The following is a 20,147-nucleotide window of genomic DNA, read 5'->3' on the forward strand; positions in this document are numbered from 1 at the left end:
TTTTTTTTTTTTTTTTTTTTTTTTTGTAGGAGTGTTCGCACGTGGGGGCACTAGGGTGGGAACATGTGAGTGTGACTGTGTACGTGGTTTTCTGTTTGTTTGCCCCCTCTCTTGGGACATCTCAGGTCTCCACTAAGTGTGGAGCCCATCCCCCCCATCCTGCTCTCCTTCGTTGGCTGGCGCCTTTGTGCCATTGGTGCATTGGTGATCCTTGGTGTCCGGGGCTGGGTGCCCGGGCGAGTGCCAGCTCGCTACTGGCGGCTGCTTCTCAAGACCTGGGCCCCCGTGGCTCTGTTGGGGGGACCGCCGGGGGGCACGGCACCCATTGGCTTGAAATCTCTAGGCCAATGGCTGGATCCACTCTGGTGTAGCTGGCAGCCGGCAGAGCCCACATGCTCGTCCCCATGGCTCCCAGGGGCTTCGGCGTTGTGGCTGTTGGGGGGTCTCCGTGGGCTCATCTCTGCTCTTCCCTTGGATGGGGGGCAGCTTTCCCTGTGTTGGCCCCTCTTGGGCACCTTTGATCGGGCGGTCCTTTCGGGCATCTGGGGCTCTGGTTCCCCTGGCATCTGGCTCTGTGCTCTGGTGGGGCAGGTCTTTGGCTCTTTACATCCACTATTGAGCATTTTTCATATGGAAAAACCTTACATACATAAGTGTACTCTCACACCTACAGGTGCTTGGATTCAGATTCACTTCTATCCAGAAAACTCATATTATTATCTTTAGCTGTCACTTTTAAAATTTTGTATCAAATAATACTGTATATTCTTCAGTAATGGTTTTAAGGCGTTGGTTGTATGTACCTGTAATACTTTATCAGTGGGTTTTGCTGTTCTTTTTACATCTCTTTTGGAGGTGAAGATGCAGACTCAGAGGATGTTCTATTTCTCTCTCCCTTTCCTCTCCTCTTTGTCTTTCACCTTTTCCCACTTTTAGCATTTTGTCTCATCTGTTTCCCTTCTTTTTTCCTCTTTTTCCTTCCTGTTTCAGTGTCCATTTAACGTGAAATTGCCCCAGAATAAAATCTAATAAAACCTCTTGCATATATAAATCAAGAAGAGAACTGTGGCGAAAGCGGTAAGGCTCCACTTGTGAGAGTAACATCTGTTGGGCTCTTTTTGGCATTAAGAGAACAATTCTTATTATCATACTGCCAGACAGAACACAAAAAAAATATATTATTTCTATTTTTCAAATGCCAAAATGGCAATAGATTTTTTTTATTAATTTTTGTTAAATTTAGAAGTTTACATACCCTGACATTACCATGTCTTTAAACAAATCGACAAAGCCCAGATGATGATGTGATAGCTTTCTAAACTTAGGATAAATCCAAACATTTGAACTAAATGAAGACAATCTGTCACGAACCAGAGACAGGAGGAGCCAGTATTCAGCCAGACACGAAAACTGCAAACAAAAAGGCTTTAATAAAGCTCAAAACGTTCAGTCAGGGAATATGCAGGCTCGGTGGTCAAATAACAGTTCCAAGTCGGTACACAGGCGGGCGGGAAAAAACAGGCAAGGACAACAGGATCAGGATCAGTCTCAGGATCAGGATGGCACAGAGGTCAAAAATGCAAATTGGGTCAGGTCAACAGGCAAACAAACAGAACAGGGAATGCTGGACTAGACTCACCAAAAGAGAGTTAGACAATGATCTGGCAGAGTGCAGGAGACAGAGGCAGATATAAGTAGGGGAGTGAGCAGGTGAACAGAGTGAAACTAATTACCAGAATGGGTGGAGCTGATCAGGGGGGACAAAATGGCTGGAAGTAAACTGAATCCGATTGGATGGTGACTGGTGAAGGGGAGTGACAGGAAGACAAAAGAATGCTGGCAGGTGAGCTGAATAAAGGCTGGTGACAGAACTGATCTGAGCAGGCCAGAAGAAACTGATAATATAAAACAAAGTACAAAATCAAACCACATTAAAACTCAAACTATTCCATTAACCAAAACTTGTACAGAACCTAAACCTAAGACAGAATTTATTACATGAAGAGAATTACTAAACCAAAACAGAAATTAAACTAGACTAATTCAGAACCAAAATCAACATAAAGACCAAACAGAACATTAGCAAATAATAAAAACCAGAGCTAATACTAAGACAGGAGAGTGAACTAATTAAAAAGACCAACATAAACCATAACAAAAACCCAAATCATGACACAATCTTGCAGTTATTTTAAGACAAACATCAAACACTGTTCAAACACATTAAGACGTGAGCTAAGAAGGTAAAGCATGGGAGCAAATAGGTCTTTAACAAGGACAATGGCTGTTAGGGGAATTCCAAATTAATTACAAAGTGGCTTAAGGACATGTAAAACCAGTGTTTCCAACTGACTATCACAAAGCCCTGATTTCAGCCCAATACGTAATTTAAAAACTTTGAGGAAAGTTATTAAAAAAACACTATCTCTTTTGGCATTTAATAAATAGAAATGATATTAATTAAAAAAATCCTTACCAAAGATTACACTTCAGTTTACAAGTGAACAAAAGGGGTGCAATTGCTGAAAAGAAACTAACTGAATAAGAAAATAAATCCTCTTTGATATGATGGGAAAGGATTTAATTCTATTTTTACCCTGTGAAGGAATACAGGACTTCTCCACCAATAAACCTTTAGCTTTTAAAAGCCCTGTTTTGAAGGGATACTTATTTCATCCATTTGTGGATATTGTAGTGCACTGTTTCATTGATTTGTCACAAATAAGGATTAAATGTATGTCTATAAGGTTAGCAATGCACTTAAATGCCAGGCTTCCCAAAGAGGCCTTGGCTTCTCCAGCTGCTCTATTTTAAAATTTGGAGAGGATTATGTCTATGTCCTAATGTTAAACTCACAGACTGGAGGATCTTTATAAGGGTAATCATTGTTGTGGTATTTCAAGTAACATAGTTAGAGAAACGTCCCATTTTTCCACATTTTTACATAAATGGCATAACATTTGTAATAGGATGTCATGGTTAGGGTCACTTTGGATTACAGCTGAAGGATTTTGTCAGAAGCATTGAACCCGCCTGCCCTCATGTGGTGATTCTGCACATTGCACTAGTCAGAAATGCATGGATGTTTTGGGGAAAATCTTTGTTCACATATAACGTGATGTGGTTATAAGATGAAAATAACTACAGGCAGACACTTATTGGCCCAAACATTGCAAACCCTTGCTTACTGCTTTGTTATACTGCTACTTTATTTAACTTCAATGCTCTGTTGGGAAAACATGTATTATGGAACTTAAAAGGATATTATTTTGTCATTTGACAACATTTTGCAGATCAGTCACACGTTCTAAACACCAGCCGCTCTCCCCTATAGCATCAGGACCATGTAAGGAAGACGGCAGTGGGACCTTGGAAAAATAAGAAAGCTGTAGATCTGGGGTGTCTGATCTATTCAACCTATTGTAAGTTGCATCTATAGGAATTTGACATGAGGTGAAACCAGGCCTAATGAATGGTGATCCCATCCTACAAAACATTCTGGTACGATTGCCAGCATCAGGGAGTTCAGATACATCAGATGTTCTTTAGTCATGCCCAAAATGTGGCAAAAGGTTAACCAAAACAAAGCAGTTATAGCTGCTATTCTTTTTGGGTATGGCTCTTCTTGCTTTGCACATCTCGTTTGTTTTTTTGCTAAAGACCCCTAGCTCCGTCAGACTGAATGAAGAGCATCTGTGAAGTTTAAAGTTGGATCACTTGAACACATGAATGTGCTTCAATCTTAACTAGTCAATTGGAGTTCTGTGTGCTTAGGGATGTGGTCCTGCTGGAAGGTAAACCAACGTTAATTTTTCTGCAGCTTCTCACAGACTTTCTTCCAGTATCACCCCGGATTTAACCGGATCCATCTTCCTACGAACCCTGGCCAGATTGCCTGTCCCTGAAGTAGAAAATCTTCCGCAAAATCATGATACCACCACCATCATTTTTCATGGTGGGGAGAGTGTTCAGGATGATGTGCAGTATTAGTTTTTCATCAGACTGGCTTGCATGTATAAAGTTACACTAAAGTCTTACCAGGGTACCTTCTTCCACATGTCTGCTGTTTTCCCCAACATGATTAATGGTAAACTGCAACTAGAACTTATTTATATCACTCTATGGTTAGACTCAGATGTGTGGAGCAAACAACTTTCAGTTCTGCTACAAGAACATCTCACCTACCTGAGCAGAGGATCTCTGCATCGCCTCCAGTTACCACGGGTATCTGTGATGCTGCTCTGATTGATACTCTCCTTGACAAGTCAGTCAATTCAGATTAAAACTCATGTCTTGGTAGTTTTTCAGTTGTATTATATACTTATTCCCTTTTTGGATGATTGAATGAAAAGTGCTCTGTCCAAAGCTTGGCTTAATGTTTTTCTTTTTTAACCCTGCAATAGACAAGGCAAGTTTATGTGTTTATAAATATTCATTCACAAGGCAATCCAAATTGCTTCACAGAATATCAGACGCCTGACCTGCCTGGAGCGTTCCTTGGTCTTTATGATGCTATTTAGTGACTAATTTCAAACAAACCAATGAGGCCTTAACTTTCAAACTGAACTTGTACTTAGATTGAATTACGTACAGGAAGAAAAAGAATCAGGTGACCTAGATTGTAACGAAAAACACATTTTTAAAAACTGAAAGGGGCAATAACTGTTCTGCAAAGCACTACAGTCATGAAAGTTTATTGTACGTGCACATTTCAGTTGTTACATTTTTGCACGTCCTGTGGGGCTCTCTGTGAGTCTCCTCTGAAAGTTCAGGTTACTTGGATAGGGTTACAAGCTCCGTAAGCTCCACAAACAGACACTGCCATTTAGTGTAATGAAGCCATGCCACACAGCCATTGTCACGGTGACAAGGGCAACTGTCGATCCAGTTGTGGATAGCTGTTCCAGGTGGCTAAAGAAAAGAAAGGAAACCAAGTTTGGACAGAAGAAGAAGGACGTCGCTGTTCTTCAGATTACAGAGAGAACCATCGATCTTGTCAAGCAGGACTGAAGTAAGCTAGTACCTGCTGTTATCTTGTTCTATTTGAACCTCTTCTCAGGTTTCACATTCCCTTGCACAAAGAATCAAGATGCTCCTGTTTACCTCTCCTCTTTCCACCAGAGGAGTCTTCATGGCTGAAGCCGGGGGCACAAGTAGAGGTAACAGCGGAGGGATGACCACCGGGGTTGCAGGAGGAGTGCGTGTCCCGCAGGAACCCTCTCTGAAGGCCGGGGTGGTGCTGTCAGATGAAAGAGTTGACTTCCTTCGAGAGCAGGCCTTCTGTGTGCTACGAGTGAAGACGGATAAGTGGAACCGTTTTATCGCTGCAGAGGAGAATCAAAAGATTATACTGGATTTTCTGGACCACATCTGGACTAACAGGCTGCTACTTTTCACCGGACCTGGTGGGACGCTGCATGCAGGAGACGCTCAGGTAAGAAATGCACACATGCAATAGGTAAAGCAGTCTTATGTGAGAAGAGTGTATAATAGGTTAAATGCACCCTTTCCTTATAACTAATAATAAACAAAAATGTTTATATGCAGCCATACATTCCTATACCATGAACAAGATATTTAAGATGCAGATACATTGAGTAAACATTGATGTCTATGCTCTATCTAATGTAAATTTTTTTTGAAATAAGTCACTACTTATTTCTGGTGCTTTCAATGCTGTTGAAAGCATTCCTACTGTTTTTGCTCCTGTGAAGACATCTCCACCATGGAAGACCAAGCTGCTGTGTGTGCTGAAGAAAGGCGTAAAGAGAATCGCCCGCCAAGATTTCAGGCACCAGTTTAGACTGGGGGAAGTTCCTGGATACCCAATGGAGCACCTACCTGTGGTCATCTCTGAGGTTGGATGGTTTATGAGCACACATATGACCCTGATGGAATATGAGATGACTACGGGATTAATGTTGAAAATATTACAGTACAAACATCTTTTAACTGCAATTTCCCTTAACTTGGAGGAGTTCCTGCTGTTGTACATTGTGATTCACTGTCAGGGAATACCAAAATAGCTTATGGAGCTGAACTGCAAAGAAAAAATAAACATACACTGCCTTCAAACTATTTATACCCCTTGAACCTTTTCACGTTGTGTCCGTTTACAACATCAAACCTAACTCTTTTAACTTAACTATCTTATCTCGATTATCTTACATATCAAACTTATGTATTTTAAATGAATAAATATAAATACGTCTCTGAAAAGTTTAGTGATAATTCATTAGATTAGACTGTATTCATCCTCCGTGAGAGAAATTGTTACGGCAGCAAAACAGCGTAAAAGGTGTACATCTGGGAAAATTATTCAAATAATTTATTAATGAATATGTACACATACACATAGATAGATAGATAGATAGATAGATAGATAGATAGATAGATAGATAGATAGATAGATAGATAGATAGATAGATAGATAGATAGATAGATAGATAGATAGATAGATAGATAGATAGATAGATAGATAGATAGATAGATAGATAGATAGATAGATAGATAGATAGAGCCAAAATCTGGACAAAATCTTCCTTGTCCCCGACCTTACTGTACAGTCCAGGGCACGAGTCACAACCGAACTGGCCATCCTGACCACCTTGTTCAAAAATGTCCATCTCTAGATATGCAACGCTGGTAAACACATAGAAGAGACTATCAGCTTTAATTGCAGCAAAAGATGCTTCTATAATGTGTTGCCTCATAATACAAATGCACTTTGCAGATTTTTACAACATGCCAAAATGTAAATAAGTTCAAGGGGGAAGGAATATGTTTGCACCGTATGCTTTGTATACATGCACATTACACTGTATGCTTTTAAAAACACAAAAAGAACACATAGGGCTGGTGTGTGCGTGTGGAATGGAATAAAACTGATCAAAATCACCTGCAAAACAGTCCATGTGTTGATACAGGTGCTGGTATTTGTGCTGTCCAACGGGCTTAAACGTGAGGACTGGCCGCGGGTGGTTTCTGAAGACATCCATCGCCACCTGGAGAGATTCAGAAGCAAGGTGGTGACTCTGAGAGGCCACGCAGAGGGAAGAACCCTGCTGCCTCTTCCCCTGTGTGTGCAGAGAGCACAACCCCAAGATATTGGTTTTAGGTTAGAACATCCTACAGTTACTTCCACCACCAAGTACAGATGTTGTAGTTGTGATTTTTTTTTATTTGTACACCACTTTCTTTCAATTATAGTACTGTCAAAGTAGAGCATTGGATTCTCAAACTTTTGTTTTGTAACAAGTATCACCTCTGTTAAATCTACGTATCAACATCTTGACAGAGATTCTGAGAACATGATTATCACAGCACTTTGACTTTTTAATTACTTACGTCTTGTCTCAAAAACAAGTACAAAAAAATTAAAATTTGTTTTTATCATGTTTATTATGTTAGATTGGCACTGCTTAGTTATTTAAATTGTACATTGTAATTAGATGTAAAACATTTTGGTCAGAAGCTGACAATTTTAAGTTCAAAGTTGGGAAAGTTAGCAGAAAGCTCCATCGAAGGTTGGAAGAATCTTACCAACCTCCTCAAAATCAAATATGGCCGCTCAGCGCACAAAACATAGCAATGGCTACAGTTTATACACTGTGGATGATTTACATCTAAATAAATCTTTCCTCCAAACAGTGATATACGGGCTGCTTTAGTGTGCATATTTTTCCAGGTTTTGCGCAACCTACAGAGGAATTAATAGCTAATAATAATAATAATAATAATAATAATAATAATAATAATAATAAAATAAATGCCCTAATCAGTATAAAAGTAAATGTATACCAGTGATTTAATTATTCTGACAGAAGTAAGATTAAAAAGAGAGAACTTTAAATTGCTTATTTTTATTGAGCAAAACAAACTCATTAAAAAGATTTACAACTTGATCATGACAACCCCCAACTTGCTAAAGTAATGAACTCCTGTTTGAAGTCTGCCAAAGGTGTTTTCATGTTCCATGCCTCACATTTTTATTTTCATCCTTACTGACTGATTCACTGTCTGTCCCCTGCAGCCCGACTGGATGGCCACTGGACCATGGCTTGTTATACTCTATAGAAACTTTAATAGTTCAGTGGTCTGGACAGATCTGGAATGTGCTTAAGAAAGACTCTGGCATGCTTCTGCTTCAGGGAGACCACCCAGGTCCCAACGTGGAGATCCGGTTTTGGTCCAACCAGAGGGAAAACCTACTGGGCATCCAGTCCCAAGTATGACACTAGCTCTGTAGAGGTCAATGTGGTATGATTGATGCAAATTTAAACTGAACTCTGACTGTAAAGGTGTAATTTATATATATAAAGGTGTATATATATATATATATATATATATATATATATATATATATATATATATATATATATATATATATATATATATATATATATATATAGTGAAAAAATTCTCAACAAAGCACCAACAACAGGGTTCACGCTACCACAGCAGGGTAGAGTGAACACATTCAGAGCAAAGCACAGAAAAGAAAATTGTAATTTGAAGACCAAAACAGAGTTGTCCTGACAGTAACTCAAGCATTGACATAATTAAGCCACAAATCTTTACAAACAAATAATTTACTATCTTGGAATTTGTTTCAGCTTTCTTAATAATATTTTAGCGATATTGTTTGCAAAATATGTGCATTTTTGAATACTGCAGAAATACATAATCCCACAAAATTAAGTATTGCATAGACACAAACAGACCTATCCTTTTGGTATTAATAAGAATATAATATTTTGTAACTGGGTCCCTGAGTTATTCCTAGATATGAAAAGACATAATTAACAGTAAAAAAGAGATAAGAAATTAAGGCAAAAACTGGCTGGGTGACTGACTGAAATATTATTTGTCATAGGGAAGGGCTGATATACCACTACCTATAAATATAAATAGGAACAGTCAAAGCACATAAATTGTCATGTTTTTATATTGTCGTGTCGACAGATCCAGAGCTCCAAAGTGGAGCAAATCATGGAGATCCTGAGAAGAGTGAAGAGCAGTTACTACAATGCCTTTAAGGATGTCTGTGTCAAAGTCGACGACGGTAAATTACTTTACTCTGTCCTCTAATCTGACACAACTCTTTCCTTGTGATTTATCAGTGTCTTGCAAAGCATTTATACCCTTTAAACAATTTTATCTTTTGTCACATTACAACACTTTTGCTTTCACTTCACAGTTATGTCACTTTGTGTAAGTCTATCACATAACATCTAAATACGATACATAAAATTGTGTGGTGTGACAAACAGTGGAGTTCAACAGGTTTGATTCCTTTTGCAGAAGGTATCAAAACTGTTGCACTGTTTCCCGAGTAACAACAATAAAAGCATTTACTGTATTCATAAACACTCATACCAACATTTACCCACACAAGCAAGTTTTCTCAATATCTTTTCTGTATATCCATCCGTTCATCTATCAGTCATGGTAACTTCATGATATGTGCTTTGATGACGTTGGAGCAAATTTAGCACATTATGTTTGTATATTCCATGTACAAAACTACTACAGCTGTGATTGAAGCAGAAGACATAGATCTGTACCTACGGCCTCTGAGGAGACAGATCAGCAACTTAGAAGAGAGGAGTTTTTCACAGGTGGAACCTCTACTACCTCCTCTTTTCACACTTTTTGCCTCATCTGGAGTCATTCCCAGTACTACTGCACCCCACAGCGCATGGTGGTACTCTTGCGAGAGTTCTCTAATCTGATCATAGAAAAGGTACACTGATAATTAGTGGATATGTGGATGAGAAAGGAGAAGGGAAGAAATCTAACCAAACTGTACATGTCTTCCCCCAGGCCTTTGCGTACCTTATTCCTGAAGAACTGTTTAAGATGGAACTCGAGGAAGGGATGGAGAGAGTGCAAATAAGCATCTCAGTTCTGCGTTCCTTCAAGGGACTGTTTCACACTTACCGTCAGCAGATACCTACTTACTACAAGCACGAGAAGAACACCAAGTTGTGGGACTTTCCTGCAACACTTATCTTCAAGCGTTTAGACTGCATCATGGAAAGGCTTCTTATGATTGAGGTGTGTGGGTTCACCAGCGTGGCTCTGTTGTGTATTTGTTGCAGGATGGCAAGGGTGTATAACCTGACCCTAGCCAGATTGATATCGCTCCGCCTAGCTTCACTCACATCCATCTGGGACCTCTCCCATAGAGAGCGATTTCTCCAACCAATTTTATTGTCCAGCCAATCAGGACGCAGGGCTGGAGTTTCATGCATGTGACGTAGTGGAGAAGCGACCATGAAAAAAAACAATGGCGGCTCGCATCGAGGAAGCAAGCGTTAACATTGATGCTGTTATTTCTTCCGTGTTGTCCAATCTACCTAATATTGTTTCATCAAAAGAACATCAGAGAACGGCTCTGAAGGCTTTAGTTGGTGGAAACCATGTTTTCGCCCTTCTCCCGACCGGATTTGGCAAGTTTTGTTTTCCGGGGCGCGCCCGTGGCGGAGTGGTTAGCGCAAACCATATTAGGAGGCCTTTAGTCCACGATGCGGTCGGCCCGGGATCGACTCCGACCCGCGGTGCTTTGCCGCCTGTCTTCCCCCCTCTTCCTGTCAGCTCACCGTCAATAAAACGCGTGCCACTAGAGTCGCAAACACATTAAAAAAAATTGTTTTGTTTTTTCCTGCGTCGCTCTCACAGTGTCACGGGTTAGCTTCGGTGTGAGTGCTTAAAATAGCACGTCCATAAAGATGACAGACAAGTGGCTTATCCAATCATATGCAAGGATTTTTGATAAGGCCTAGCGTTCTGAAATGCCATTCCTATGGATCTGTCCCAGATGGATGAGTGGAGCTAGGCGGAGCGAAATACATCTGGCTAGGGTCAGGTTAAAGGGTGTAGGCTTCAGTCCCAAAAAGGTAGAAGAAGAGCTGTATTTGTGCCCATTAAAAGACAAGTGTTTATTTTATTTTTTTATCTTCTGCTTCTACCATCCATTTCTCTTTCTTATTCAAATTCCTGAGCATTAACAAAAACTCACCAAATTTGCACGCATATAAGGCTCTGAAAAACATTTCTTTGAGATGTGCCCTTAAAACAACAAACCAAATATTTATTCCATGCTGCTTCTACAGATGTTGCTCTACATTCTACATACATCTGCACTAAATTGAAAACAATTAATAATAACCTAGTATAAATTAATGTTAAACATGGGATTGTGTGGAGAAAGGAAACCATAGAAGATTTTTAATTGATCAGCAATCCCCCTGCTTTTTCATTTACACCTATGAACTTGAGTACACATGCAAAATCCATTAGAGCTACAAAAAAGCCTCTTTGACCCACAAATATACGCTACAGTATGACTAGTGTACTATAGGAAGTCTGCCCATTTTAATGAAAGACATTGCTCATTTTTCAGCATTTTTGTGATAAGAAAAAAAAAAAACAATACAGGTTTGTCAAAGACAGCTAACATTTTTTTAGGGGATTTTCTTCAATACCAACAAAACATTCACAAAATGTCCCTGTTGTGCTATGTGAAACGTCTTTACTACTTTTTTTCAAGATTGGCAATTTTGAAAATGTAAAAAAAAAAATAGATCCAATTTCTATTCCACTTAACCGTGAAAAGATTCTGTTTAATTTTTTTTCTTTAATGTGCAATGGTTCTGTAAATTTTCTTGCCGTGCTTCCAAATTTGGTCTTTATATTTGGAGTTTATATTTAGCTAAATCGAACTCCAGGATAAATGAAACAGACTCTGTTTGTAGAAGATACAACTATTTTAATTTTTCATGTTCTATGTTTCTGACACTGTTCTGAGATATTACGCATTTTTGTTTTTCAATTTATGACAATTTCAATTAGTTGTTTTTTTGTTTGTTCCATGAAGTAAACCATGTCATATTTAAACAGATTTCTATTGTTTTGTCAGTGTCATTCAACAGTTATTTTTCCCCATCTCCTTAACAGGACATTTTTGCGACCGCCCTGGACTTTCTGAAGCTGGAAAAGGTTGAACTTGGTGGATCGAGAGGAAAAATCTTAAGTGAGATGGTGTTCAGCATGAGCGAAGAGTTTCATGACCGCTGGCGGACCCTGAGAGAGAGCAAATACGACCCCTTTGACTACACTAATGATGTGAGACGTTGTGAGGCTGTCGCTGTTGTGCTTGATGTCACACTGCTATTTATTCATTAGGCCTCTAAGGGTTGTTATTCACAGCCGTTTATATGTGGCATTGACAGACCTGGCCAAATAATGAAAAATAACAATTAGATGTTATTTTTCTGCCCCACAGTGCAGTAATTGAAAGCTAGTAAGGCAAAGTTGTTGCTAGGCAACGCACAAGATCCAGTGACTGGAGTCATTATTAATCAGGGCATCAATATTTAATTTGCTACATGTAAATATTATTTTACAACAGCTTCCAGTGTGACTCGGAACAGACACTCAATTTGAAATTGATTTGTGTCAGAATAAATTTTTCTCAAGTACGAGCTATTGTGGCCAAAACTGATTAACTGAGCCAAGGAGGGCTTGGAAGGTTGCACTGAAATTTTAAGAGAATGCAAATTGAACAGAAGTAGAGGTTCAATCTGAACCTTTAAATCACACAAGTCAAAATATCCCTCACTTCTTTCCCTTGCCTCTTTGTTCCCAGGATTTTGTGCATCATCACAGGCGTTTTGTGGAGCAGAACAAAGATTTTGACCAGAGGCTTGGGACTGTCCTCAATTTGGCCTTTCACCACTCCAAAAACCTGAATTCAGCCTTTAAGGTAATGACATTCTTCTCTAATATTTCGAAAAAATGAAATACAGTGTGCTACAGGGTAGTTTCAGGATTTCATGATAGCAAAGAATCCAAATAGACAACATCTAGTGTGTTTGCAACCATTTATGAATCAACATAAGGATTATTTTCAAGTGTATTTTTTATTGCCTGTGTTTAAAACTTCCTCTTAAATGCTGTTTCTCATCAGCTGTTGAAGATATTTGGCAGTCTTCTGGAGAGACGCAGAATCCGAGAGTTGTTTTCTCCTAACTACAATATATTGCTAGCCATGTTCAACCAGGAAATAGACCACTGTCAGGTTATACTGGATCAGCACAGAGAAGGGGTGAGAGGCTGAATTAAAATATTATTTTAAATAAATGTTCAATATTCCCTTGCCTACTCATTCCCTTTCAGGATTCAAAATGTGCCCAGTCTGATAAAACACTACTGTATGCTTTTAACACAGCACTAAGTAATTTTCTAGTGATGCTTCCCCTACAGGACATTTTGAAAATAGCACTGTTGTAAACACTAGCTGCCCACTCGCAAAGCAGGTGTCTGTAATACAGCAGCGCAAGCTAGCTGTTGCTGATAATTTGAGAGAGAGAGAGAGAGAGAGAGAGAGAGAGAGAGAGAGAGAGAGAGAGAGAGAGAGAGAGAGAGAGAGAGAGAAAAAAAGTGGTCAAAAACTTGCGACTCACGAAATTTAAGAGACTTCAGAAAAGACATGCAAAAAGTTGTTTATGACAAGTGCACTTGGTAACAATGCTGTTTATGCCAATGGACTTAGACTCCATCCCAATATGTCTTTCGGCTAAGGACTTTAGCCAAAGCAGAAATGCGTCAGCGGTCGCCGTGCTAAGTGCTGTCCGTCTGAATAGGCCAGTCAATAATGAAGATGGTAGGAAATGGAGCCTGTATGCTTCCTCTCATAGCTACTTTAGCATAGGAACCTTGCAATGTCCCTTACCAATGCTAAGGACCTATATAGAAATTCCACAATCCTTTGTGTGACATGACGTATAAGCACAGCCCACCTCACAGAAATTAACAAAAATGTCCGGAGAGAAGAAGTGTGCACTCTGTAGTTCATTTTCGAAGGCAGTGGGCCTGTATTTGACAAGCTCCTTTCCTACCCCGATAGAGTTCATACTGTTGACCTCATGAAAGGTCCAGGAACAGGATCCAGGAATAGGTGCTAGGAGCTATAATCACACCTTATTGGATGGGGCCTTACGCCGGGCTCACATTGAATGCGGTGCAGTTACAGTTGTGGCGCCACAAGGAACCTAGATAATTAAAAATCAGTGTGTCAACTCACATCAATTGCATGCGGGTATGGGTCCGGTTACCGAGGCAGCGCGGTGCTGCAAAAAAATTCAGCAAGAAGGAAGTTTGACCGGACGATGCGCCGGTTACCGGATCAAGCTCCTGAATTTCACAAGCTCAACAGGAAGCATCGGGCGCTAGAAAGGATAAAGTTCTGATGAACTTTATCCGCAACCTGCACCGCATTCAATGTGAGGCCGGGGTTACATTGGGCTACCGTAAAACTATTAATTTTAGAACGAGAGCAGAGCCACTGTTTCGGTGCATAGAAAGTTGTAAGTGTGGTTTTTCAGCCAGAGACAATAGGTGGAGATGACAGACCCCATCAATCTTCTCATAAACACTTAAATTACCATTAAAAGGAATTATAAGAGGATACCTCAAAAGTGTTAAAAATATTACTTAGTGCTGCGTTAACTTTGCTTTAATACTGAAGTCTCTGCAGCAGTGTTGTCCAAACTCAGTCCTCAGTGCATTCATGTTTTAGATATCACCTGGGTTCAGCAGATCTTGGTTATTAGCAGCCTAGCAAATCTTGATCCCCTGCTGAGGAACTAAGTAAGGCCCAGTCTGCACGACAATGAGATTAGATGTTTCCAGAAGCATGTTGGGTTTTTTTCTTAATCATTTAAGAAAATTTACCATGTTCGTCTGTGGATGGGGCATAAGTCACTTGGTTCAGCTACGTATTGAGTAGAAACACATTTAATTCACCACATTGGTAAATGAACTGGAATTTGAGTTGTTCATCCTTTTTTTCTCACTAAAGGAAATGTAATCGTACAAAACGTTTCCATGCTAGGTCAGTTAGAATGACCAATGAAATTAAAAAGATTTCGTGCTTTTGCTAAGCATTTGGCATACCTGCCTTTAGATGACTTCAGTCAAACATTAAAATGTTTAACATTAAATTCTTCCACAAACTTCTATTTTGTGGTACAATACACCCATCATTAATAACGTCCAATTTTATTTCAGCTGCAGTCTGGTTGTGCAGTTCTGGGAAAAAACATGCCCTCTGTGGCTGGGAACCTCAAATGGTCGCAAGAACTCCGGAGCCGCATCCTTACCGACAGAAGCAACTTCTGCCAGTTGCCTCACATGTATGAACCAACTCTATACCTACCAGGCTCAGACATAACACCTTTAAATGTTTAAAGCACGTAGTAGATCTGATTATGAATTTCTCATACTGCAGCTGTAACTCTATGCATGCGAATACACTAATATAAAGAATGTTTATAGTGTTTGAGCCTTTTCTAAGAACTGCTTAACATAAAAATATTTTGTCCATCCATCCATCCATCCTCTTCCGCTTATCCGGGGGTTGCGGGGGTAGCAGCTTCAGTAGGGAATGAAAAACCTTTTGTGATTTGGTTTAAAAACTATATGGATAACATTGTGCTGTTTCTTTTCTATTGTACAGGCCTCTGGGGAGTGCTGAGGCAGACGAGGTGCTCAGGAAGTGTGAACATCTTCTTGAGATTTTGGAAAAGCATGATGAAGAGCTGTTTTCAGAGTGGACTGAGGGGCTGGAGGATGTCTTACAAATGCATCTCAGACAGTCGCTGTTAACACTAGACAATGAGACAGGCCTTTTCCAGGTCAACTTCAGTCCTGCTGTAAGCACAAAGTAAAATATCTCTGCCCGATAAAAGTATTAGTAAGTAAATGCATGTGGTTTCAAATCGCACTGCCTCGCAGTAGACAACTATACCAAATGTAAGCACTTCCACTTGATGAATTCAAAGAATAACAAAGTTAGTATTGTAATGCATATGAATTTTGAACCTCTGTAAAACAAATTTACCCTTTCCAAAGAAAGGCACGTTGAACCTTAACTGTAAAAATCATATTCAATAGTCAAAGCTTTAAGGTCATACATAGTAGTTAGATCAGGCCTATGAGGTGAACTATTTTGAAAACTACAGTTGATAAGTTATGAGGAGCCTGTATGTTAAGCATCTGGCTGCAGGCTAGCTACCTGAACAGATAGCCTTACTAATTAACCAATCAACTGTGTTCTTTGTTTGTGACCAAATAATTTACGGGGTATAATTTTATGCCATACCCACTTGAAATCTGATCCTAAATGTTTGTGGACATTGATGTCTTTGTTTTATAGTAGATTATTCCATACAATGAAACAGGGATATTAGTACTCAAGGTCATACCGAGAGAATATCATACCCATGCCTTGTAATGTCATGATTGTGGTTAAAGGTGCCATGATATCACTGTATAAACCATTTCATGTAGCTGATATTGCTGCATGTGGAACTTATCCAAAGAATTTCATTTAAAAAAACAACCTCAGCTTGTTATTTTGTCAGACCAAATGTCCCACCTCAGTAAAATGGTTGGTTGCGGTAATGACATGCGGCTACAACCATATCTGGAAAACCGGTGAAAGGCGGCCCCCCACACCTCTTCCCTCTCCATCCACACCTTCCTTCTCGGCGCAACACTCGTCACAAATCCATTATGGTTTTATGGCTGGTTGAAGTGTTTGTGACGCAGGTTGTTGGACAGTTTAAAGCTTTCAGTCAGACCAGCTGACAGCTATGCTGACCAAAAGCTTTAAACTGGCGGCGTGATTCAACACAGTTGGACTGATGTACACCCACATAAAATTTGCAGGGGCTGCACGTATTAAGCTGGGAGCCTGCTCCACCGCGCTACCTCAGCGGAGAATTCACTGCCTGCAAATCCGCAGCACTCTCCCCTTTGGTGACAATGATTCTACCGGTGGTCGTCAGACAGCCGGGTTTTTCAGTAACAAACACACCTTTCTCACATTTGACGGCATTTAGAAGTGAAATAAACTTACGTGTCATGACAGTGTTGTGTTCGCCACCTTCTGTGTTGGTGCAGAAATGTTGGAAAACCCTGACTTGAATTCCTCAAACAGAAAACAGTCTTCAGTAAAGTCCTTATAAAACTTTTCTGTGATTCTTTCATTTTAATCCACGAGTGAGTGGAAACATCATGCGGTTTAGACGGCCCTCGGACATATCAGCTCCCCTTTGTAGTAGCCGCTGAGAAGTTAGTTTGAGGTCGAGCGTTTGTAAGTTGTGCTCCGTAGCTTCAGCGGTGACTGCCTCCTGTTTGAGCCGATACAGGAAGGCTGATCAGGGGCTGCCGTCTGCTCGCTGCTCCACCTTCCTCCTCCCAGGTCAGCCGGTGCATCAGCTGTGGGAGGAGAGGGAAGGCTGTTTGCTTGGTAGTGTACTCTGATTGGAGAGAACAAGTACGTAGAAAGACAACCCGTTTTCTGATCTGACCGTTTTTTTTTTAACAAAATAATTAAACCGATTACCCCTGGGAAGGTTGTTTAGCATTCAGTTTTCACATTATCAAAACTGAGTACTTGACATCAGTGCACAACAGACCATATTATACCCCCAAAACCTCATAAAAATTTAATTTGTTATCATGGCCCCTTTAAGGAGGACCCAAGCACAGAGCAGGGTTGATGGTAAAACATTTTATGAAATAAAAAAACATTTACAACACATGAGGATTAAGTCAGGAAAACAAAGAATGAAGAAAAGTGATAACAAAAAAAATATGACTGAACCACTGAAAACATGATGTCAGCAGAAGAAACCAGTGGGAAATAAGGAGAAACAGAGAGAAAATATGCTGGAGAGAGCTAATCAAGAGGGAACCGACCAAGGAAAACCATTCTGGTTGAATGAGGAACAGCTGAAAACTAATGAGAACCTGAGCTTAGGTGAGGAGTGAAATAAACAGACACTGAAGGGACACAGATAGAAGGAATCTAAATGATTGACAAGTGACAAGACGCAAAAGTTTAGATTTTTCAACTCCAAAAACTGTTGCTTTGCATCAATCATAGGTGTGGTGTTGCTCTGGCTTCGCTTTAATTTCCCAAATTGCGCCTTTTGCATCGCTAGAATTGTCTCGGTGGCATCGCTTTGCGTCACTTTGCGTCACATTGCTCCTGTGTTGCACCTGTGCATCAGGTGGTCATGTAAATCTGTTGCTCGGCCTGCCACATTCGCGTTCAATGTGAACGCACCTTAACAGTTCAAACTACATACACAATGGAAAATCAAAACATGAACACCTGCAGATTGTGACATATAAATACAATACAGTAGTGTATAATTGTGTTCTGAGTATGTTGTTTTGTAGACTTTTTTCAAAATGTTTATGGAAATGAAGGCTAACTAATATCCAACTTAATTTTACATTGGGTGTCAAATATTGCATTGATATATGTATTGTATGGAGAGTTTGCAAAAATCAGATTTAGGGATCATATCAAAGTGAGCAAATTAAAGGACACAGTTACTTGGATTGTTTATCTGCTGCCTCAACTAGCCTGTTCTGTGCTTTGTGGTTAACTTATATTGACAGTTCTATGCACCACAAAAGGACCCTGTTTCATACTGAAATCATTTATGTCATTGTAACATTACTTTCCCCAGCTGACGTCTGCGTTAAGGGAGGTGAAATATCTGAGCATCCTGAAGATCCAAAACATTCCCAAAGCAGCTCTACATCTGTATTCTAAGCAGGAGAGATTATACCTGGTGAGTAAATAGCATCGCGGTGGCACAATGCACAAAATGACTGATTTAAATGTTAATATTTGGCTAGATGTAAAATATATTAAAGTTAATAATGTTGGTGGATCTTTCTTTCCCGTAGTACACACAGACACTAACCTTAGTGGCCCAGTGGTACAACAAGCTAAAAAGCACCATCTTGGCTGTAGAGCTGGGGCTGGTGAAAGACGAGATGGACGGTGTGAGACAACAGCTGGAACCAGCCCTTAAGGAGCTGACTTGGGATCAGGATGACCTTTGGGACTACATTCACAGTACACAACAACTGGTGAAGGTACCGGATATTTGGGAATGGTGGCCTAAGTGGTTAGAAACACACGTTTTATGTTCAGAGAAGGTTGCAGGTACCTTGTTTGATCCCTACAGACTGCCACTATCGGACCCTTAACCCCAGATTGCTCTTAACCCTTAAGGTTAAGGGTTAATTTTATAACCTGGGTGTTATAAAAAGCTGCACACTGCTCCCAAAGGGATGGGTTAAATGCAGAAGATACATTTTGTTGGAATGTACAATTGCAATGACAAATAAAGATTTCTTTCTTTCTTTTTTGATTTTGAGGAGACAGGTATTTATCCATCTAGCAGTCCTTTCATCCATCTAATCATTTTGTATTGGATTAGCACAAAACCAATATGTCAATTAAAAATCATCATGCAGTGATAAGTAGTCAGAGGAGGACCTAAAAGTGGAATACAAAGAAGCACAAAGTCAGAGCTGTAGAATACACAGAAAACAGATTAAGGAGAGTAATAAAAAAAAACATAAGACTTTAAGCCCTTAAAAAAATTAAGTCCAACAGATATCAACCAAAACCAAATCAGAATCACATACAATACCCCATTTAAGGACTTTTTCATTAGCTCCTTGAAAACTGTTGTTATTGGTCCTTATCTATAATTTACAATTGTTTATGTTTTGTTTTTGTTAGAGCATTTCTAGTCGAGTCCAGAACAGCAAAGCTAATGTTGAAGCCATTCAGGCCCTCATGGTTAAAATCAGCAACCAGGCATCATCATCACCAGAAAGAGTCGGGATTCTACCCTCCTCAACTTCTCCGACATTGAAGACAGTGTTTCCAAACAACAGGCTCTAGTCAGCCACACAGGGGAGCAGATACATAAACTACTGCAGGTATGGTTGCATTTTACTTCTTAATCTAGAGCCCAAACTCAATCACAGAGAGCTCTGTCCATTTTCACATCAATCACTCTGAGCACTCTCACAGTCTCTGAAGAAATGCATTGCCATAGCATGATGCTCCTTCAATCCTGTTTCACAGTGGGGACACACTGGATTTAGGAAGATTCAAGATTCTTATTGTGTCACCACATGTTACTGTGGTGAGATTGCTTTAGGACATACCTCTGGCTTAGAGTACACACAGAAAACAACAGACAATAAACTGTACAGCTTTTTTTTTTTCTTCTTTTGAACATTAAGTGTACAAAAAA

At 39.8% G+C, this 20,147-nt stretch overlaps 1 protein-coding gene across 1 annotated transcript; it reads left to right on the forward strand.

Moving 5' to 3' along the window:
• Window positions 1-5,246: 5,246 nt before the first annotated feature.
• LOC118560856 (dynein heavy chain 11, axonemal-like) lies at window positions 5,247-19,723 on the forward strand (the record flags this gene model as incomplete). Its single annotated transcript, XM_036132376.1, has 16 exons — window positions 5,247-5,271; window positions 5,331-5,434; window positions 5,715-5,858; window positions 6,927-7,117; window positions 8,033-8,228; window positions 8,965-9,064; window positions 9,588-9,745; window positions 9,826-10,059; window positions 11,962-12,129; window positions 12,653-12,769; window positions 12,974-13,111; window positions 15,076-15,200; window positions 15,524-15,719; window positions 18,555-18,659; window positions 18,778-18,969; window positions 19,625-19,723. Coding segments are annotated over exons 1-16 (2,292 nt in total), but the record flags the coding sequence as incomplete, so codon positions are not given.
• Window positions 19,724-20,147: the final 424 nt, after the last annotated feature.

Source organism: Fundulus heteroclitus, unplaced genomic scaffold (genome assembly GCF_011125445.2).
Source record: "Fundulus heteroclitus isolate FHET01 unplaced genomic scaffold, MU-UCD_Fhet_4.1 scaffold_494, whole genome shotgun sequence".
In the NCBI taxonomy this organism is placed as follows: domain Eukaryota; kingdom Metazoa; phylum Chordata; class Actinopteri; order Cyprinodontiformes; family Fundulidae; genus Fundulus; species Fundulus heteroclitus.